The sequence below is a fragment of the Oryza glaberrima genome, chromosome 3 (assembly GCF_000147395.1).
Source record: "Oryza glaberrima chromosome 3, OglaRS2, whole genome shotgun sequence".
Lineage (NCBI taxonomy): Eukaryota > Viridiplantae > Streptophyta > Magnoliopsida > Poales > Poaceae > Oryza > Oryza glaberrima.
In genome coordinates, this window is record NC_068328.1 from 33509901 (window position 1) to 33531046 (window position 21146).

Sequence of the window (21146 nt, forward strand, 5' to 3'; positions counted from 1 at the left end):
CTTTTGGTGTCGATTTTTTTTAAAATAAAACAATAGAAATGGTTTAACCTTTTTGTCAATAGACACTGTCACTTTTGGTGTCAGTGATTGCTGCATTGTACGTACAAGACTATAAGGGCTCACGTGCTATAGCTTCGGTTAGCTGCACAAGTTGAGGTAGTGAAATGTGCAGGGCAGAGCATGCCAGGTTTGTTCTCAACTGAAACTTTCAATCGATGATCAGGAGCAGGCACACTGCTGATGATAGATGCATGGTCATATGGGCAGTGTGCACTGGGACACCTGCACATCCATCCATTTGACCTGCTCTGGACAAATAGTTAGATTTACCCCCTTTTTTTTCTACATGATAAACGGATTACTTTTTTTTTATCGATTTTGTCTTTTTTTTTTCTTTTTTGGAGCGTGCAGCAACAGTTTTTCTCTGTTTGGAGCGTGACTCGAGCAAGAGGAAGGATTGGAAAGAAGAACGACTTAGCCGTCTGCGTTCATATAGATAAGTATATGCGTGTTGTGAGTGTTTACGTTTTATTATGTTTCTAAAAAGGAAAGGAGCCGGATATATTTATACTCTAAAATGGGTAGAGTAAATATGAATTTTATGTTCTTCCAAGCAAAAAGGAAAATGATTAATTAATTACTCCGTGGCTTCGTGACGTGCACGGCAGTTTGTATGTAGTGTAAAATTTGTGCTAATTAGCTCGCGCCTCAAGATGATAACGTAGCTAATAAGGGACAGTAATTTGTCGAAGACTGAGAAATTACCATTAAAAAAAGAGCTCTGTCTCTTTTCTAATACTCTACCATATACTGGGCATCTAGTACACATAGCCTGTACAGATGTACTCTCTGCGCTATATTTACTGCGCAACATATCCTATGCACACAGGCCCTCACGTGTACACACGTGTACACCAACTAAAAAATGTCACTAAAAAATCTAGAAAAAATCATACACATACTTTCAATTGTATTACACTTAGGGTTAAAATCTTAACGTCAAATTCATTATATTTTAGCCGTAACAAAAAAAACAAAAAATCTGACAGTTTTAAGGTTGCAATTTTGTCAGAATTTTATCTTTTTTTTTATTCTCTATGTAGAATGAATTTGAAGATGCGACTTTGCACGTAGATGTAATACTATTGAAAGTATATGTATGAATTTTCCTAGAATTTTTTGTGATAATTTTTATTTGGTGTACACGGTGTGTACATGTGAGGGCCTGTGTGCATAGGATACGCTCCCTATTTACTGATACAACAAAAATATGTAGAAAAATATAGTACTAGTACCTGTACTCTATAAAGGTACGTAGTGTACAAACTTGCCATAGAAAAAAAGACGAAAAGAAAGAATCAGACGCTCCTCTGCTGTGCAGTGTACTGCATCTAGTTACAATAACTACTGTAGAAATTTTTCATGAGAAAAACCAATGGAAAACAGGGAGATCTTGGTACGTTATACTGCCCCAATAGTACACACTACGGTATGTATACTTGCCTACGTGGCGCATTCTGGGCCATTGAGTTATCAGCCATAGAGGATCGGACGGACCACCTGAAGTGGCAGCTAGCCATCAAATGCGCGCACAGGTAAATGAATGATAGGCCTTTTTTACAACCAATTTTGCAGGGAGAGGCAGCTATAGCTGTTGCATCATGTGCTAGCTCGTATGGGTCTCATCCTGCATTACACCCATCACTCGTAGCTGCACCTTCCCTGCAACTCAACTGAATATATGGAGTACACTTGTTGCAGAACTGAAACATGCACGCAAAGTTGCACAGACAATCACGCAAACCAGAGAACAACAACAACAACAATAATAACAATAAAAGTATGTGGTTTAGCGTCTGTGTTTATAATGTATATAAAAAAAATTTATGTGCGCATTTATTTTTAAAATCTAACTTATGAAAAAAGAGTTCAAAAGAAGTATTTGGCAGACTGCAGGATTATTGATATTTTGCATTATCATGGAACATGCTCATGAATTGGTTAGGTCAGCATTTACTTCGTTCTTGTAGGGTAGCAAGTTAAGGCCATGCCCATAACCTATCAATCAACGACATGCATGCATGCTGGTTCATGAATGAATACATTTATACATGCATGGTTTCATGCACATAGATGCATGGAGTATACAGTAAGCTAACCGAGAGAAGTCAGAAGAAGCAAAAGCTATAGTTAGCACCATGGCATGACCAGGTGCAAGAAAAGCAAAGAGGTAATCAAGCTAAGCTAGCTATAGAGTGCATGCCCATCTCATGGACAGAGTAGAACAGACAGCTATATGCAAATAGCTCACCTTTCGGTACTGAACTGTGGCAAGCAATGAAAACTTCAGAGGTGTGCGTGGAGACTGCAGATTTAATTGGTCGTGTGGTAAGAACAAACCATGGAGCTCAGGATAGATAGCGCCTAGTTTGATTTCGAGGCGCTATCCCTCCTGAGCTTCAAGGATTGTTCCATACCCTTCCTCAAAACATCTCTCCCTTTGAACGCCTAAAAGAGTCCTCACCTCCCTCGACAAGAGGTGGATGAAGAAGTGGAGAAGAAGAAGAAGAAGAAACAAAGGCCATGGGATCCTTCATGCATGGTGAAGAGAAGTGAGCTAGCTAGAGAAGTAATGAAGGTGTTGATGAGTGAGGTGATGATAGGGGAAGAAGTGAGGATGGATTGGCCCAGTGGTGCCTCTTGCTCTATTTATAGTGAGAGAATAATACTAGTAGCTGGAGTAGTATCAATCTCTCTCTCTCTCTCTCTTCTCTTCTCTTCTCTTCTCTTCTCTCTCTCTCATGTTTTTGTGAAATGTGAAAGGAGACAACTGTCACATTTCTTGAGGTATGGGGGAGGGAGAGGGGGAGGAGGAGGGGGAAGAGGGTCTTCTCTTTGATCTGTGTGTAAGTTCTCTCCATCTCCAGCTAGCTCTTGCTTTTAATTGAAGCAATGCATTGCAATTGCAAGCTGCCTATACTTACTGTTACTGCAATATATGCCAATACATGGGTGCCCATGGCCATCTATGCATGATGCATCATCAGATCAACTACTTGGATGGATCCTGCCCTAATAAAAGTGGCTAGTGTCACCACTTGGTACCACAACTCCAGGCCTCATTTCATCTTTCTCCATCCATGTACCATTTTTGATCCCGTATCAAGGACAAGGTGACAAATGCTAGAGACAAGGGCATTGGCCATATGCATCAAATGAAAAATCTGGTACAGTTGCTAGCTAGAGCTAGCTAGCATGCATGCAAAGATATCTGACACTAAATCATTCTCATCAATGTAATCCCTGTGACCTATCACCAACATGCATATATATACATACTTGTATATATAAACTCTTGTACTGACTGAATACATCAGTTGAATATTTTGCAAATTTCGGCCAAGTCTACGTCAAATTAACTGCTGCACTATATAGCAGTATACATCGAACAGTATGTGGCTATGTGCTACTGTGTTATCCAACATATCTAGTCAACATATATACTAGAAGCGATGTGCGTCCTTCAATTCATAGAAAAAAGAAAAAAGAAACTTCCAACAAGCAGGGAACTGTTCAAAAGAAACTGTACTGTATTATATACTAGTATTTCTGATTCTGAAAGTCTGAAACGCATTTGTAAAACCAGAAACTGTTTCTTTTTGTTTGTTTGTTTTCTCTGCTGCTTTTATTTGATGATTTGAATGGAGCTACCGCTATCCAGCTTTTCTTCTACAGAATCGTTTATCTCTACTCTGTGAGATTAGACAAGTGAGATAGCTTTTTGGTCAGGTATCATGGATCTAGCTTTTGGTTACTCTAAAAAAGGGATCTAGCTTTCGGTTGATTTGTCCATGATGTGAGATGGCCCTTGACCAATATAGATAGTCAATTGCCAATATAAGACAAGCAATGTACACACATTGCATATCCATTCCATGCTCAAATGATTATCCCATCATTACCTTCCTATAGCAACAGGTAAAAGGAAACAAGAAGCAAACATAAAATTCTTAAGCTCAGTTTGATTTTAGAGGAAGAGAATGTATGCTATGCATGAACTATATATACAGTATGTGTACTGCTTGTGCACTAGGCTCAACACACAACTCGTCCAATGTACATAGCTGTACACTGCTGGTAGCTTCTACAGGGAATCAACGGCTAGATGGAATTAAGAAGATTAAATTTATCATACATGCTTGGCAGGGAAAAACACATCAATCGATCGATCGACAGGGCATTTAAAACAATACATGGATGTGCCTAAATCATGTTCATCAATGTAGCATTCACGAACAATCCAGTGGATGTTTGTAGTACAGTCATAAAAAGAGACTGGCTCCCACAGCTGGAACTGCATGCCTTTAGAACATCATCGATCGTGCATTATGTACATATACGTGTTTCTTTTTCTTTATTGCCAAATGGTAGTACAGTACACATTGAGTAGCTTGTTGTGTGGCTTAAAATATCACTCAAATATTGAAATTTTACAATAGATACTTTGCAACCCTGGCCATGTGACTAACGATAGAGGTTACACTGGGAATGTAAATTCATTTATATTATCTAAATAGATGTTTTAAGGAGGTCTCCATTTATTGAATCCATCTAAGCATTTCTAAGCGTTAAATTTTCTAGTGTAATGGATCATATGTATATTACCACCTTAACTACTGGCAGTGGCGAAGCTATACTGTTCTTGGGGGGTGCACATGAACCCCCCAAATTTCTAATTTCTCACTCAAAAACAGTAGAATGTACAGTGTTGTTCTGAAATTTTCTAGATTCTCAATGGTAGTGCACCCCTCTTGTTTTGATGCTAGCTTCGCCCCTGTAGTAGCGAAGCTATACTGTTCTTGGGGGGTGCACATGAACCCCCCAAATTTCTAATTTCTCACTCAAAAACAGTAGAATGTATAGTGTTGTTTTGAAATTTTCTAGATTCTCAATGGTAGTGCACCCCTCTTGTTTTGATGCTAGCTTCACCCTTGACTACTGGTAGCTATATATATATATGGTACTCCCTCCGTACTCGTAAAGGAAGTCGTTTAGGATAATGTTTAAATCAAACCTTGGGAATATAAATCATGAATAACTCTAAAGTTGTTGAGTTTGAGAATGTAAAAATTATATGAATAGATTTGTCTTGAAAAATATTTTCATAAAAGTATACATATATTATTTTTTAATAAATATTTTTATAGAAACAAGAAGTCAATGTTATATTTTGGAGATCGTGTCACTGTCCAAAACGACTTCCTTTACGAGTACGGAGGGAGTACAATAAATTAACGATTCAGATAACTTGTACTCGTAATAATACCGACGTAGAATATAGACCACCACAAAGGTACCCTATCTAACAGAATTGCGGAAACATTGGTTTATACACCTATCTACGAGTCAATTATTAGAAAAAGAAAATGTGTTATGATGCTACACACATGAAGATCGAGATCAATCACAAATGCATTGTTAGCGCTAGGGTATGGCCACAGAGGTATGGATTCGCAAGAGATCTGATCTGAGTGGTTGGTACAAGATATCTCCTGATCAGGGGCACCTCTTCATGGCAAATGTCAGATGACGATCTCCAGCTTTCCGTGGGGAATTAAAGCTGGCTAACTGGCTGGCTATGGTGCATCCATCGTTGTTGGCTTCTTTTACTCGGCATCCATCTCATTCAAGGTATCCATCGTCGTACATACACTGCCTTAAGCCCAATGCTCAACCACACCTTGCATATATCTTCTGCATATTAATTACCTAGCTCTAGCAACAAGCTAGGTTAATTCATGTGTAGTTGTGGATTAATGTTCTTCACAGATTATCTGAATCCACGCAATGGCACCCTACCATATATACTTTGAAGCTACCCTGATGATAAAATGTATTTTTCTGACGGTTTCACACCCGCTGAGAAATTTGATGATCCTTGATAAAGTATTTGAAGATATTAAGATTTTACACTAAAAATTTTGATATCTCGAGATACTAAATTTTACACTAGAAAATATGGTACATCACGGTACTTCTCAAGATGATAAAATCACCCTAGCTCTTAAGTCCGATAGTGGTACATTAGCACGTACTAGCATGTAGAGTTTAGTTCCATTCACAGACGATCGATATAGATTTAATCTTTGATTAAGCTACTAGGGGATTAAGATTTGAGAGTATCATGTTTTGATCCGATGCATGCATGGAATTGGGAGGAGTCAACACAAAAGAAAGCACTACACTACTTTACTGGATGGTCCAGATTGGACATAAATTACACCCATGTGACATTTAAACACAGGGGATGGCCGGCCTCATGCATGTCCAGGTAGTACAAGCTCATACTCTCACTCACTACTCCCCCTCCTCATCACAGCAGCATTGCAGTCTTGCTTGCGCGCGCGCGCGCGCACACACAGAGAGAGAGAGAGAGAGAGAGTGCAGTAATAGAAAAGGCTGCACAGAGAGAGGGTGATGAGCTGAGCTGGTGTGGGGAGAATTCTCTGTCACTGAAAGCTCATTCCTGAATCCATCCATAAATAAATAGTGGGGGTATTGTTTATGCCCAACTCTGACTACCTACTGCTACCCAAGGCAGAGGCAGCCAGCCAGCGCCCCCCCCCCCCCCCCCCCCCCCTCCACGTACGGTTCTGGACTATACACTCGTACTGTGGTTAAAAAAACCTACTTTCTTCCCCGAAAAAAAAAACCCTACTTTCTTCCCTGCAAAAAAAAACCCTACTTTCTCCATTCCGTAATATACCAACCTACTCTGTCCCACAAAAAAATCTATTCCTATTATCACAAGATAGAATTATTAGAGAGTGAGAATGACTAAAATGTTCTTTATCATTGAAAAAAGTAGTAAGAGTGATAGGTAGATATATAAAGGGTATTGAAGGGATAAAACTTCTCGTTTTACGTGTTGATGATGGGTAGGATGATAGAAGTTGGTTTTTTGGAACAAAATTCAAATTCTAGAAGTTGATTTTGTTTGGGACGGAAGGAGTATACTATTATAGAATGGGACACCAAGGCATCATCTTTTCGCTTATGCTTATGCTTATCAGTCAACATTTGAATTTTCAACCTTAAATTTGGAGTTGATTTTGAGGGTTTTTTCATCGAAGTTTATTTTTCAGTCTTTGCTTTTAGATGGCTAAAAACACGTATATAAAAGTTTTATTTACAAATTACTTTTCGTTTGCAAATATGTCGTTTAGTTTATTCTACGAATAAGCGAAACGATGGCCATGGCAGTACTTTCCTCTCTCTCCGTTCACAAATACTACATGGGTACTACAGGATGGAACACATCCAGTACTATGTCTATTCTAAAAATACAAGAAGTTTTAGAGTTAAACATGGTATTAAAAAAGTTGATGAAATTTAATATTATAAAATAGAGTTTACGGGTGACAAATTTACTGTCACCACTATTGCTATATTTTATAAGATTATATGTACCACTATTATTTTCTTTTATAAGAGTATATATTCCACTATTCATCAGTCATTGACTAGACAAATATCCTATAAAAAATTAGTACTTGGTCATACCACACATGATAAGCTAGGCTGATAAAGTTTTGAACAATATATTGACTCTGATGAGAAATGAAGTTAAAGGATATTGTCACACTGTGGTTGATGACGATAACCTGCAAAGACTAATGGAGTCAGATGCGTGTTTTAGGTCATTCTTGGAGAGATGATCAGTACTTCCCTCACTGTGATGGCTCCATAACTCACTGTACCTTAGCAATGCTTCCTTTTTCAAGCCTGCTGTCAGTTCGGTAGATCGTGTTTTACTTTCGACTGGTACATTAACACACAATAAATTTTTGGATTTGCTAATATCATGCGACTGAAAATATTCAAAAAATGATCAAATCCTTATGGTTTTGTTGCCTTCGACTTTGCTTCACGATTCATGCTCCACAATCATCCCCTCTGGCTCCAGTAACCTAAATGCAGGGTGAGGAAGATGGGGAGAGGGTTGAGATGAAGGGACGCGAGGGCATTTGGGTAAATGGTTAGGTGATGAGAGACGTCAAGAAAAATAGTGACATAGAGAAATCTCCTTAGAGTGATACGGAAGCAGAAAAAGATGGGATAGCGCCATGACCATTTTTGTTGTGGCAACGATAGCCATGGCGGTCGCCAGCAACCTCGCGTGCGGACGTTGAGGGAGGAGGCGCATGCATACATGCAAAACAAACTAGGTAATCCCTTAGCCTTATAAAAAACCAACCTAGTACGAGATATATATAATACATTCTAATACTATAATTTTAAACCAATCTGTTCAGATTCGTAGTATTAAGGTGTGTCACATCCGATACTATGTTAAGTTTTTATGGGACAGAGGGAGTACGTTGCTCACGTGAGATGTGAAAGTGGTTGGGTGGGAGGTGGGGAGGAGTTGGGATTAATGTGTAGGAGTATATTGGAAGTGAGGTTAGATGTAACTTTTAACTAGAATTAGTGGCGGATCTAGAAAGAAATAGTAATGTGGTCTGAGCAATCTAGATAGAGTTACAGTCCCTCTTCCCATCTACATATGGTAAAAATTTTTAGTGGGAGCTCTCATAGTCTTTACGCTAATAGTGGGGGCTCGATACCCCGCCGCCTCTATGTTGGATCCACCCCACACCAGATGGATGGGAAAACGGCTAAAATAGATGGCAATCCTATGTTTTTTCTCGTTTATGCAAAAATGCTAATGAGATTGCATTTTACATTTGAAAATCCTCATTCAACTTCACTTCTCGTTCAATTCAGACGAAAAACTTTAAGTGTTTATATTTTTCGATCCAGAGAGAGTAGTTAGGAATTTATTACCCAACAACTTTAGGAGAAAGAAACTGTATATAGTATGTAAAATTAGTTTTATTATATTTTTTTAAGAAAATAAGGGATTTCTTTTGACTTTTCAAGGATTACAATCGTGGCCCTTTGTGCGGGGCACAGAAGGCTAGCTGGATCTGACGGCCGGGATACCATACGTGCATGCATGGAGATGGAGTACTCCTAGTACGTGACAGTGGGGTGATGGGCTTTTTGGGCCGCCGGACATGGGAACTTGCGCCTAGGTGGCCACTACTTCATGGGCTTCCGCGCCGCATCCCCCCATGCAACGCACGCACACCACTGACACCGTACCAGAGCAATTTCAATAGTATAGCCAACTACTAACTCTAATTCATCTATAGTCAATTTAATAGCTTATTCATACAATAGTTACATACTACACTATTAATACTTAGTCCCACCTATCATAGACACACTGCGTCTTGGAGTCCGTGCTACAGCTGGCTACAAATCTGTAGCCCGCTGCTCTTCTCTCTTCTGATTTATCTTCTTAAAATATGTTTGCAGCTGGCTTAGGGCAAGTACTATAATATCTCATATGTTGCCCCTAAGAATGCCACATTGAATTGGGTGATGAGGTGGAGGAGAGAAGTGGAGAGAGAGAAGATGAGTCACCCCTAAATCAAGAGGCAATCTCCACATAAATTTCAAGAAGTGTGTGAGAGTATTAGAGATATTGGTATTTGTGTGTTAGAGGTGATGCATTGTATGGGTTGACTCTTAGTTCATAAGTGAATAAAATAGATAAATCTGGAGGTGTTAGTCAGATCTACCATAACACTTGCCCTTATAGCATGCTATTGTTCCTGCTCCTATGGAGTTGTAGCTGCTGCCACCTCCGTTGACCACCTGTCCTAGTAAACCAGCCAGCTGTTTTCTTTTTTACTCCACAGCTAGTACGAGCAGTACACTGATAAAAGCATTAGCCAGCTAGTAGCAGTACTAGCTGCTGTACACCTGAACTGTTGAACAGCTCTCCATATGAAAAAATGGCTTCACTACAAATTTGTTTTAACGAATTTGCTGCTCCTATAGTTCTCAGCATCTCAGTTGACTAAGGGGTTGTTTTGTTCACATAGTAATATTGCCAAGGGTTAGTATAGTTTTTTTTTTCGGCTTGTCTAAGGTTAGGCGAACAAATTCGATACACTTTGGCTAGCAATCCACAACCTTGTCACACTTTCCTAAGACAATGATGTGTGAGACCAAAGTGCTAGAAAAAAAATCTCACCGCAAGTGTAGGAATGAACCAAATGCATAGCTAACTTAGTTAGAGCTACCTAAGTTGAGGTGTGGCAAAGCATAGCAACGTGTGGTTACGAACCAAACAACCCCTAAAGTTGCCATGTCTAAGGTAAGATAGTTACCGTATTTGTGACGGAACGCTATAAAATTTGGGGAAAAAAAAGACACAACGAGCATGCAGAAACATGCATATCAAGTTATAGCAAGCCTATGGTTAGTAGAAAAGCAAACTCCAAGTAACCTAAGTACTCGTTGTATGCCTAAGCTTAGGTTGGTAAAACGTGGCCAAGAACCAAACAAGCCCTAAGATCTCCAAAAATCTCGCTCACCTGCTCTCTAACCGTCAAGAAGTCATCTTTAAGCTCCAGCAAAAGAGACCATAGAAGGCAATAGATCTTTAAGCTCTAGAGAGAAAAGAGAGGGAAGGTCGGCCAGGACTTATAGTGACAATGTCTTCTCCGGTGATGGCGCAATAGGTGACTGCCGCACTAGGTTTAGAATTTAGGGTCTGAGGGTGGACGTCGGGGTGAGAGGAGGGCTAGGGGAGGGGGAGGGCGGCACCGGATCGTTTGAGCTCTCCCGCGCGAGCGGGAATGAGGGGAGGAGAAAAACAAATGAGCATATAAGGTTCACTCTTCACGTGTGAATCTCGATTTCGACCGTCTAAAAAGTGACTTAAATTTTAGGGGTTTTACTAGACTGAAAACTAGAAATTAACCCCCTTTTGTTTTTCTTTACTGAATTTTTGCTATCTACTCCCTCATCCTAATATATCGCTACTTGTACCTAATTTTGTTTTAAAATTGGCTACTTCTATAATAGCAATGTTTATAGGTAAAACGATCTCTTTTAAGAGTAGGGGGCCGGAGTACTTACGGGTTATTTGTTCGGTATTTTTTAGCACACTTATTATACTAGTAATGATGAGGTATTTCACGTAAATGCTTTCTATATTCTTTGTTCTCTAAAGAAATAAAGAAACATCCACTAGTCAATATCGTTTTACAAGGCACAAATAATAAGCATCAAAGCTCTCCATGGCGATCGATCACAGATTGCACTGCGAGCCTCGTCGGTAGGGAGGATGGATCGATTGGTTTTTCTTCTTGGCGTGGCATGGGATGGCCGCCTGGCTTGCTGCGCTGCTATGGCTAGTAGCTGCAGGATGCCTAGGTTCAGGGTACGCACTACGCAGGCTAGCTAGGGTAGGGTACCTGGCCGCCTTTACTGCACGCGAGATTGAGCCCTGCACTCGCAGTACCACTACTATGCGCCACGAGCACAGTCGATCGTCAGTCGGAGACGGAGACGGAGACGGATGGATCGATCGCCATGGCTGCTTTCAACTCCACCACTCTCTGCAATACCTGCAGCTGCAGCTGCGTGTGCGTGCTTGTCAGTCACTCGACTCTCCAGATCATATCTCCTCTTTCTTTCTGTGTGTTTGTGTGTGTGTGTGTGTAAAGGCATGGCAGTACAGGATCATTAGTTAAGCAGCCTGACATAGGGTCTCCCAAAGGCAGGACAAGGCAGCCGCCCAGGGTGGACGACGACGACGACGACGGACGGCCAGGTTGGTTGGTTTCTCTGCCAAAAGTTCCATTGCCTCGATGATCTCGCTTCCTATAGCTAGCTACTCCTAGACTACTCTCTCCCACACACTACTCCTCGACTTGAACAGTGTACTACTCCGGGCTCCGGCCACACACACGATCAAATGCAACGACGAAATAGACTTGGGCTAGCTAGCTCCGGCTACGTGTTGCAAAGTCTGATGGATGGATGGATGGATGCCTCTCCTGGAGCGGCCAAACTCGTCAGGTTTACTGATTCCTAGGGCCTCAACTTGCGAGTTTCTAGTGCATGCACGACTGATTCATTGCACATGCCACTAAATTTAGTTATTTGAGTGTAAAGGTTTTAAAGTATACGGATATACATTTGAAGTATTAAACGTAGACTAATAACAAAACAAATTACAAATTCCGCTTGTAAATTGCGAGACAAATCTATTAAGCCTAATTAATCCATCATTAGTACATGTTTACTGTAACACTATATTGTCAAATCATGGTGTAAATAGCTTTACATGCAAACTGTTTACTGTTTACTGTTTGGAGTAAACATTTGCTAATGATAGATTAATTAGATTTAATAAATTTGTCTCGCAGTTTATGAGCGGAATATGTAATTTGTTTTGTTATTACTGTGCGTTTAATACTTTAAATGTGTGTCCGTATACTTCAAAAACTGTACACCCAAAGAACTAAACACACTGTAATACTACTCCTAACACTATTACGTGTATACTACTCTACTCCCTCCGTCCCATAAAAAACGAATCTAGGACCGGATGTGACATATTATAGTACAATGAATCTATTGGACTATAATATGTCACATCCGGTCTTAGATTCGTTTTTTATGGGATGGAGGGAGTATCAGGTAAATTAACAGTCCAAATCAAGAAGTTCAACATCATGTTTGGTTTGAGAATAATATTGGTTGTATTGGACTCATCCCTTTTTTTGAGATAAGATAGTCTTGTCTATCCATTTAACATGAGAGATATGATGGCCGCATGTCACCCCGAAAGAAAATCAGGTTGGATTACTCCGATAGTGATACTAGTTTTTTAGGATCGGTCTAAACTAGATCTTAGAGTAATATTCCCTAACAAGAACCATCCCATTTCATCTACTCCCTCTGTCCCGAATATAATAAGTTTTAGAGTTAGACACGGTTATTAAGAAAATCGATAGAAGTGAATGATAGAGGGTTGTGATTGGATGAGTTATGAAGTTAGGTGGGAAAAATAAATGGTGGAGGGTTGTGATTGGTTGGGAAGAGAACGTAGACGAAGAAGTTATTATATTCTGGGACAAATCCTAAGAGCTAAAAATTGCTATATTTTAGGACGGAGGGTGTATGTCTAAACTAATTAAACATTGAAAAATAAGTTCGATCTAATCCAATTCATTCCATCCCTTTAACCAAATACACATCTAGAGTACTACTCCTATTCACAAAAGGTTTTTTTTTTTTTTGAACCAGTCACTGTCATGTGTTTTTTTGTGTGTGTTTCAGGCGTGCATAAACTACGGTGAGTCCCAAGAAGAAGAAGAGATCAGGCGTGACAATATCGCACGTGATAACTTGGCTCTTAATTTTGATGGATAAACATCCACGCACAAAAACCTGATAAAAATAGATAATGCAGCCGTCGAGATCAGTTCATTAACATTGACACATTGTGAAAAGAATATTATCTGAAACACTAGTTTGAAGTGCAAGCAATGGATGGAGGGATTGCATGCCTTGTATTCTAAGCTGCATCAATCTATATATTAGTTCTTGTTTACTCGCATCTAAAAGTAGGTACAATAGCCGGCCATAAGCCAACTATAAACATATTTTAAGATGATAAAAGATGAGAGAGAAAAGCAGTGACCTATAGATTTGTAGCCAGCTACAGTACGGACTCTAAAAGTACAATGTGAGTATGATAGGTGGGACCAGATATTAATATGTTTATAGGTAACTATTGTATGAATTGTCTATTAGATTGACTATAGATGATTTGGAGCTAATAGTTGGCTGGCAACATATCCTATGCACATAGGCCCTCACGTGTACACACGTGCACACCAACTAAAAAATGTCACCAAAAAATCTAGAAAAAATCATACACATACTTTCAATTGTATTACACTTAGGGTTAAAATCTTAACGTCAAATTCATTATATTTTAGCCGTAACAAAAAAAACAAAAAATCTGACAGTTTTAAGGTTGTAATTTTGTCAGAATTTTATCTTTTTTGTTATTCTCTATGTAGAATGAATTTGAAGATGCGACTTTGCACGTAGATGTAATACTATTGAAAGTACATGTATGAATTTTCCTAGAATTTTTTATGATAATTTTTAGTTGGTGTACATAGTGTGTACACGCGAGTGCCTGTGTGCATAGGATACGCTCCCTAGTTGGCTATCCTATTAAACTTGTTCTAGCCTCACCTCCAACTCTCATCAATGCAGGCTCCTCGAAAACAAAAGTCTGTTTCTATAGATCGAAGTGGTCGTTTCCACTAATCCGCAGTGATAGATTAATAATTACTGCAACTCGTACAGTTGACTACTGAACAGATCGAGAACGAGAAATTTAAGTGTACTCGCTCCTCAAAGGACACGTGATTAATTTCAAATGCGTACTGTACTATTTTCAAATCTTTGAATCTGCGCCGTACGTACCTGACTCGGAAAAAAAGTTGGATCAAATTTCATCTTCTTTTTATTGTGCTTGCTGGGTTGTACAGGATATATTGAGGGAATAAGTTCATATGAGGTCCCTTAACTTTACACCGAGTCCGATTTTCGTCCCTGAATCACAATACCAGATACCATGGGTCTCTTAACTGTCAAAACCGATGTAGATGAGGACCCTCAGCGGTTTAGATGGCGGTTTTGACTGATGTGGCGCTGATGTGGCTAGTTTGACTTAGTCCTCATCGTATGTGGCGGTGATGTGGCACTTGGAAGCAAAATAAAAGGTCGGACCCACGTGTCAGTCATTAAAAATAGTGGGACCCACCCTGCTCTCTATCTCCCCCGCGCCGTCGTCCTTGTCCCTTCTCCCTCCCGGCCATTCTTCATCCTTCCTCGAACTCCCTAGCCGGCCGGCGAGCGCGCGCGGAGAGGGAGAAGGGCGCCAGCCATCGGGTGGGGAGGCCGGCGAGCGTGCGTAGAGAGGGAGTAGGCGGGGAGGCCAACGAGCGAAACGGGTAGGCCGGCGAGCGCGCGGCGGCAGGCGAGAGAGCGGCGGCTGGAGCTGCACGACCTCGCCCCCCCTCCTTCGGCGCCGCCGCCTCGATCTGCACGAGTTGCGGCGACGGCGAGCTCACAGCCACGGGACACGGCCAGCGTGGCGCTGACGGGGCCCGGGACTCGAGCTCGCAGTCACAGCCGCCGCTGCCCACTTCCCCAATCCCCTCCATATAAGTCAAAGTTTTTGATATTCATGGCGTTCTGCTCTTGTTCTGGTGGATTGATTGATTGGTGTGCTTGTGCGGATGATTTGTGCGAAGGCGACGCGAAGAACGCCCACCTAATGTCTCTGGACGTTGCCGCGGAGAGGCTGCGGCTGTTCAAGGCCGACCTGCTCGACTACGGTAGCGTGGCGGCGGCCATCGTCGGCTACGACGACGTCTTCCATGTGGCCTGCCCCGTGTCCTCTCCGCCCCTAACCCAGGGGCACACATTTCTCTTTTTTCAGCAAAATAATTCCTTTTCTTCTCCATTGACTGGTTCAAACTGTAGACTGCAGTTACTGAAAATCGACAAAAATCAACAGTTTCTACTAAAAATGATTCGTCGAAAGTGTTGATTTCTCAACAACCAGTAGTAGCTGAAGTCTGCAGAGTTGTAATTAAATCGTCATGTTCTTGTAGCTAAATGAATTGATGTTGCTGTAGGTTCATACACTTGCTGCTGCTGTAACGGGAACGACGAATGTGCGGAAGGCTTGTTCAGAAGCAAGGTTGGGACTTGGGAGGGTTGTGGTGGTGTCATATGTCTCTGCTGCGATGGTAAATCCTAACTGGCCTGAAGGCAAGGCTGTAGATGAAGATTGCAACTCGTGCAGATCGATGCGGCGGCGCAGCAGGAGTCTTCGTCGGCGGCGAGGCCGAGGTCGTGCAGCTCTGGCCGCCGCTCCTTCCTCTCCTGTCGTGCGCACGCCGGCCTACCCTCCCCGCCCGATGGCTGGCGCCCTCCGCACTTCTCCCCACCGGCGCCCTTCTCCCTCTCCGCGCGCTCGTCGGCCGGCGAGGGAGCTCGAGGAAGGATGAAGAATGGCTGGGAGGGAGAAGGGAAAGGACGACGGCACGGTGGAGATAGAGAGCAGGGTGGGCCCACTGACATGTGGGTCCACTATTTTTTAGACTGACACATGGGTCCCACCTTTTATTTTGCTTCCAAGTACCACGTCACTGCCACATAGGACTAAGACTAAGTCAAACTAGCCACGTCAGCGCCACATCAGTTAAAACCGCCATCTAAACCGCTGAGGGACCTCATCTACACCGGTTTTGACAGTTGAGGGACCTATTATATCTGGTATTGTGATTCAGGGACGAATATCGAACTCAGTGTAAAGTTAAGGGACCTTAGATGAACTTATTCCTATATTGAGTGGCGATCTGCTTTGTGGCAGATCACCTACCTGGTCCAAGCGTGTGACCTCCATTCGGGCCTCAGGCCCATTCAAGACTGAAACCTTCAGTTTTGTCAGTGCTTATTACTACTCCGGTCACACAAATGCAGAATGATTCAGTGAATTTTGGGTATGTACGTGGTACTACCTCAGTTTCAAAATATAAACATTTCGATCTAGAATTCAAAATTGTATCAGAATATAAGCATTTGTAGGACATTGATTTCAATACACATAAATCTATACATTTTCCAACCAACCGGATGCTTGGGAGGAAAATGTAAGCAATTTAGAATTCAAATAATGTTTGACCACTTTGCGAAAAGGTTAACCCTTTTATACAAACTACATTTTGCACAAAGGAAAGAAATACGAATGTTGGTGAATTTTCAAGTCAAGCCTAAGGCTCTCCGCGCTAGAAAAAAATTAACTTCTAATTATAAATCTAGATATGGGAAACACTTCTAATCGCCTAGGTGGACATCCACCCATTTGTTGCATGTCAACTAAATGGGTATGAAAAAAATTCAAAAAATTTGACAAGATAGAATCATATGTAATATATCACCCCCACAAACATGCAAGTTCAAATTCGACTTCTACAAGTTGTAACAAAAATAAAAAATCAAACTCTGATTAGCATACGTATATTCGCAATTAATTTTGTTATTTTTGTTACAACTTATAAAAGTTGAATTTTAAGTTGCATGTTTGTGTAGTGATATATTATATATCAATCTATCTTGTAAATTTTTTTGAATTTTTTTCATGATCATTTAGTTGACATGCACTTAATGAGTGGACATCCACTTGAGTGTTTAGAATCCACCTTCGTCTAGATATATCTATTTCCAGATTTCGTGACTAAAAGTTGTTTTTTTTTCAGGGCAAAGAGATTACTATTAATTATTTTTTTTCTTAACCTTAGTAGTACTATACTAAACAATCTAGAAATGTTTATGTTTTGAAAGTGACGGAGTACTTATCAATTGTTGGAGGATTTACATTTGTTTTTTCGAAAGCATACAAGAAGAGAAAAAAATATATCAAAAAGGAGATGCGATATGAGGTCTCATGGCTCATGAGACGATGTGTGCGTAGAGGAGCTGGTTCCAGACGTCGGGGACGCCGGGGAGGCACCAGTGGATGCAGTCGGCGTAGCTGCTGGGGTTGCGCCGCTGCTCGTCGGTGACGGGGTCCCAGTACCGGCGGTGCACCGACGGGTGCGCGTCCTTGCGCCGCTCCGACAGCCGCGTCACGTTGATCAGCCGCACCGCCACGCCGCGCTCCCCGAGCCGCCGCGCCTCCGCCTCCACCGCCCTCGCGAACGCCATGTCCGTCCCGCTTGTCCCCCTGTACTCCTCCCACGCGATCGGCTCCGTCTCGCCGTAGCACCCGTGGTTTCCGCCGGCGGCGGCGGCGGCGGCGTCCTCCCACTCGTCGGAGCGGAGGTGCGTCGGCGACATGGTCATGAAGAAGAGCTGGGTGCGGGCGCGGTCGACGTGGAACTCCATCCAGTCGGCCCACGTCCTCACCGCCAGCTCGTACGCGCGCAGGCTGTCAATCACCTTGGACACCGCGTACTCGTCCCCTTCCTCCGCCGCCGCCGCCACCACCGCCGCCGGATTGTCAAACGACCCCCACCTGCAGCAAGAACGCGTCCGTCAGCGAGAGCGAGGTGATCAACTGCATCCATGGATCGATGCAAGCTTGCTACTAGCTACTCTCTCCCTTTCGTGTATGTAAAGTTTGACTAACTCTATAAAAAAAGTAGTACTCCCTCTGTTCTCTAATATAAGGGATTTTGATATTTTGATTGTACTGTTTGACCATTCATCTTATTAAAAAAATTTAGAATTATTATTTATTTTTTTACTTATTTTATTATCCAAAGTGCTTTAAGCACAATTTTTTATTTTTTATATTTATACAATTTTTTTAACCATATGAGTGGTCAAACATTACAAATAAAATGTCAAAATCTCTTATATTATAGGACGGATGAAGTAATATTTACAACACCAGCATAGTTTCATTAAATCTATAATTAAATAAATTTTCATAATATATTAGTTTTGGGTTAAAATTATTACTAGTTTTTTCTACAAAATTAGTTAAAATTAGAGTAGTTTAACTTTGACCAAAGACAAAACGTCTTATAATTTGAAACGGAGAGAGTAGCTAAAACTCACAGGACTTTCATGGCGGGACGCTGCCACCAGAGGTAGGAGTTGAAGACGAGGACGTCGGCGTTGGTCCAGTGGGCGGCGTGCTTGTTGATGGAGGCGGCGCGGACGGTCCGGTCGGCGACGCGGTGGCGCAGCGGGTGGTCGGAGTTGGACTCCACCAGCAACGGCGACCAGTAGAAATCCACCGACGCGTTGTACTCCTGCACGCGCGCCATTGTATTTTATCGTCTCAAATCACGCATATGAAACTCGTACATAATATGGGCAAAATTCAGTAGTATTTTGGAATCGTTCAGTTATATTTACGTGAATTTTGAAGGTGGTGAGAGATCGGGAGGAGTTGATTGAGGTGTGGAGTTCAGGGGCGCCGGTGTCGATGAGGCAGAGCATGGAAGCCCACTGGTTGCGGTTCAGCGAGTCGCCCACGAACACCAGCCGCTTGTTCCTTAGCTTCCCCAGAAACTTCTCCGCGTCAAACCTATAAGTTGAGTACGTATAATGCAGTTTAAGTCCAGTCTGTTTAAGATTTATATTTGGACACACACAGTAGTAAAAAAATGAATTCGGTCATAATTATCCAAACATGAAAATGATAGTTCTTGAGTAGTACTAGGACTGTAGGGGTTTCAGATTATTTCTACTGACTCACTAGTCATTACACAACCAATTAAACTAGTACTGCTACTATCTCCGTTCCAGATTAATAGTCGCTTTGACTTTTTTCTTGTAGCGTTTGACCATTCGTTTTATTTGAAAAATTAGAGCAAATATAAAAATGGAGAAGTGATACTTAAAGTACTTTTTTTAATAAAGCAAATCATAAAAAAATAAATAATAATTTCATAATTTCTTGAATAAGACGAAAGATCAAAATTATAAAAAAAACTCAAAGTGACAAGTATTCTGGGAAGTATATTTTAAGTTACGTGTATTTTAATTTACCCCAAATGAGCATCATCTCGATCTCTACGTACGTAATTAAATTTGAGTTGTTAGGAAACTGCAGTGTGCTTCTAGCTACCAACATGCATCTACATGATCCAGTTGATGAACAACCGGCAGACTATTTTTGTTCATCACGCCAAGATCTACTACAATGTACACACTACGTACGTATACGTACGATGTGTGCAACGTATAGTATACGTATACGTACCTAGGAAGGTCGCAGCCATGGGGTTGCCACCTCCAATGCTGGTACCGGAGGTCCGTCCTCCCGTACTTCTCGCACGCCGACTGCTCCGACATCACCCTGCACGCGCTCTCCCTGTACAGCGGGTACGCCGCCTCGTCGTACACCCACCTCCCGGAGAAGAGGTCGCACTCGCCGCCGCCGGACGACGACGACGACGGGAGCTTTATTGACGCCGGCGGTGGAAGCGGCGGCGCGTGAGGCGTCTCGGCGGGGTCGCCGTTCTTGGTGGTGGCGGAGACGGCGAGGGCGACGAGGAGGAGCAGCAGGAGCAGCACGAGCGAGCTGAAGTGGCTCCGGAGGCTGACGCTGACGCCCCACGCCCTCGTCGCCTTCTTCGCAGCTGCAGCCTCGCCCGCCGCCCGCCACGCGTACTCCTCGAGGCTCCCCCCCTCGCCGCCGGTGACATTGCTCCGGTTCTTCCGCGGCGGAGTGCTCCCGGTCGTCGTCATCGACGACGACGAGGACGAAGAAGAAACTAATTCAGTCGTGAATTCGATCGGTGGCGCGCGCGAACGGTTTGTTTGCTCACTGGCACGCGAGATCGCGATCAAATACAAATAGCTCGCGTGCAGCTGCATGCATGGGAGAGTGGGGGGTAGGTTCAGCTCAGTGGTCAGTGCAGTGTTTCAGCGTGCTGTCCATCGCTTACAGCACAAGTATCCCTTTGATTAGGTGAGAGAGTACGTTCTTGCTGCCTATACAACTGGCCTCGTTTTGGTGCACCTAAACTTCGTCAACGAATCAAATCAACGTAGAAATAGTTGCTATTGGGCATTGGCACATGGCATATTTGCACATTTGAAGAAATTATAGTACTAATATCGTACTGATGGAGAAGACCTGAGAAGTGATTCTGACGAATAAACAACTAGTGGATTGGATGGAGCCGGGAAACGATCGGAAAGCTAATTACTATTGGCACATCGCATATTTGTACATTTGAAGAAATTATAGTACTAATATCGTAGTGATGGAGAATAGCTGAGAAGTGATTCTGACGACTAAACAACTAGCGGATTGGATGGAGTCGGGATGAAAACGGTAGGAAACGATTGGAAAATCGTCTCAACCTTTTTTTTTTTGGAAATGGAATTAAAAATGGTAAAGTTAGAAACGAAAATAAAATCGGAAATATAAAAAAGGGAAAACAGAATAATATGAACGGAAACATGTCGGTACAAATCGAAAACTGGTAACAAATACGAAAACATTAAACTATAAAAAATATATTTAACTTTGTGTAACTATGTAATACATATAAATAACTTCAAGTTTATACTATATAAATTACAAATTAACTCTATTTTAACCATGCACTCAAGTTATGGATTTAATTAAAGAGTCAATTTGTCTCTAAATTGCGGGTAAAATAGCGACATACTCTATAATATCGACATATTTAGAAATACGGTAATTACTATATTATAAG

The 21146-nt window shown here is 41.8% G+C and overlaps 1 protein-coding gene across 1 annotated transcript; it reads right to left on the reverse strand.

Annotated features, from left to right (window-relative positions):
* Positions 1 to 17210: 17210 nt before the first annotated feature.
* Positions 17211 to 20295, reverse strand: LOC127768480 (xylan O-acetyltransferase 14). The gene is made up of 4 exons (XM_052294068.1): positions 19679 to 20295; positions 18829 to 19000; positions 18526 to 18722; positions 17211 to 17977 (listed from the first exon to the last, which is right to left on the reverse strand). Exons 1-4 carry the CDS (start codon positions 20293 to 20295, stop codon positions 17413 to 17415), a joined length of 1551 nt encoding a protein of 516 aa, XP_052150028.1. The 3' UTR covers positions 17211 to 17412.
* Between the last annotated feature and the right edge of the window lie 851 nt (positions 20296 to 21146).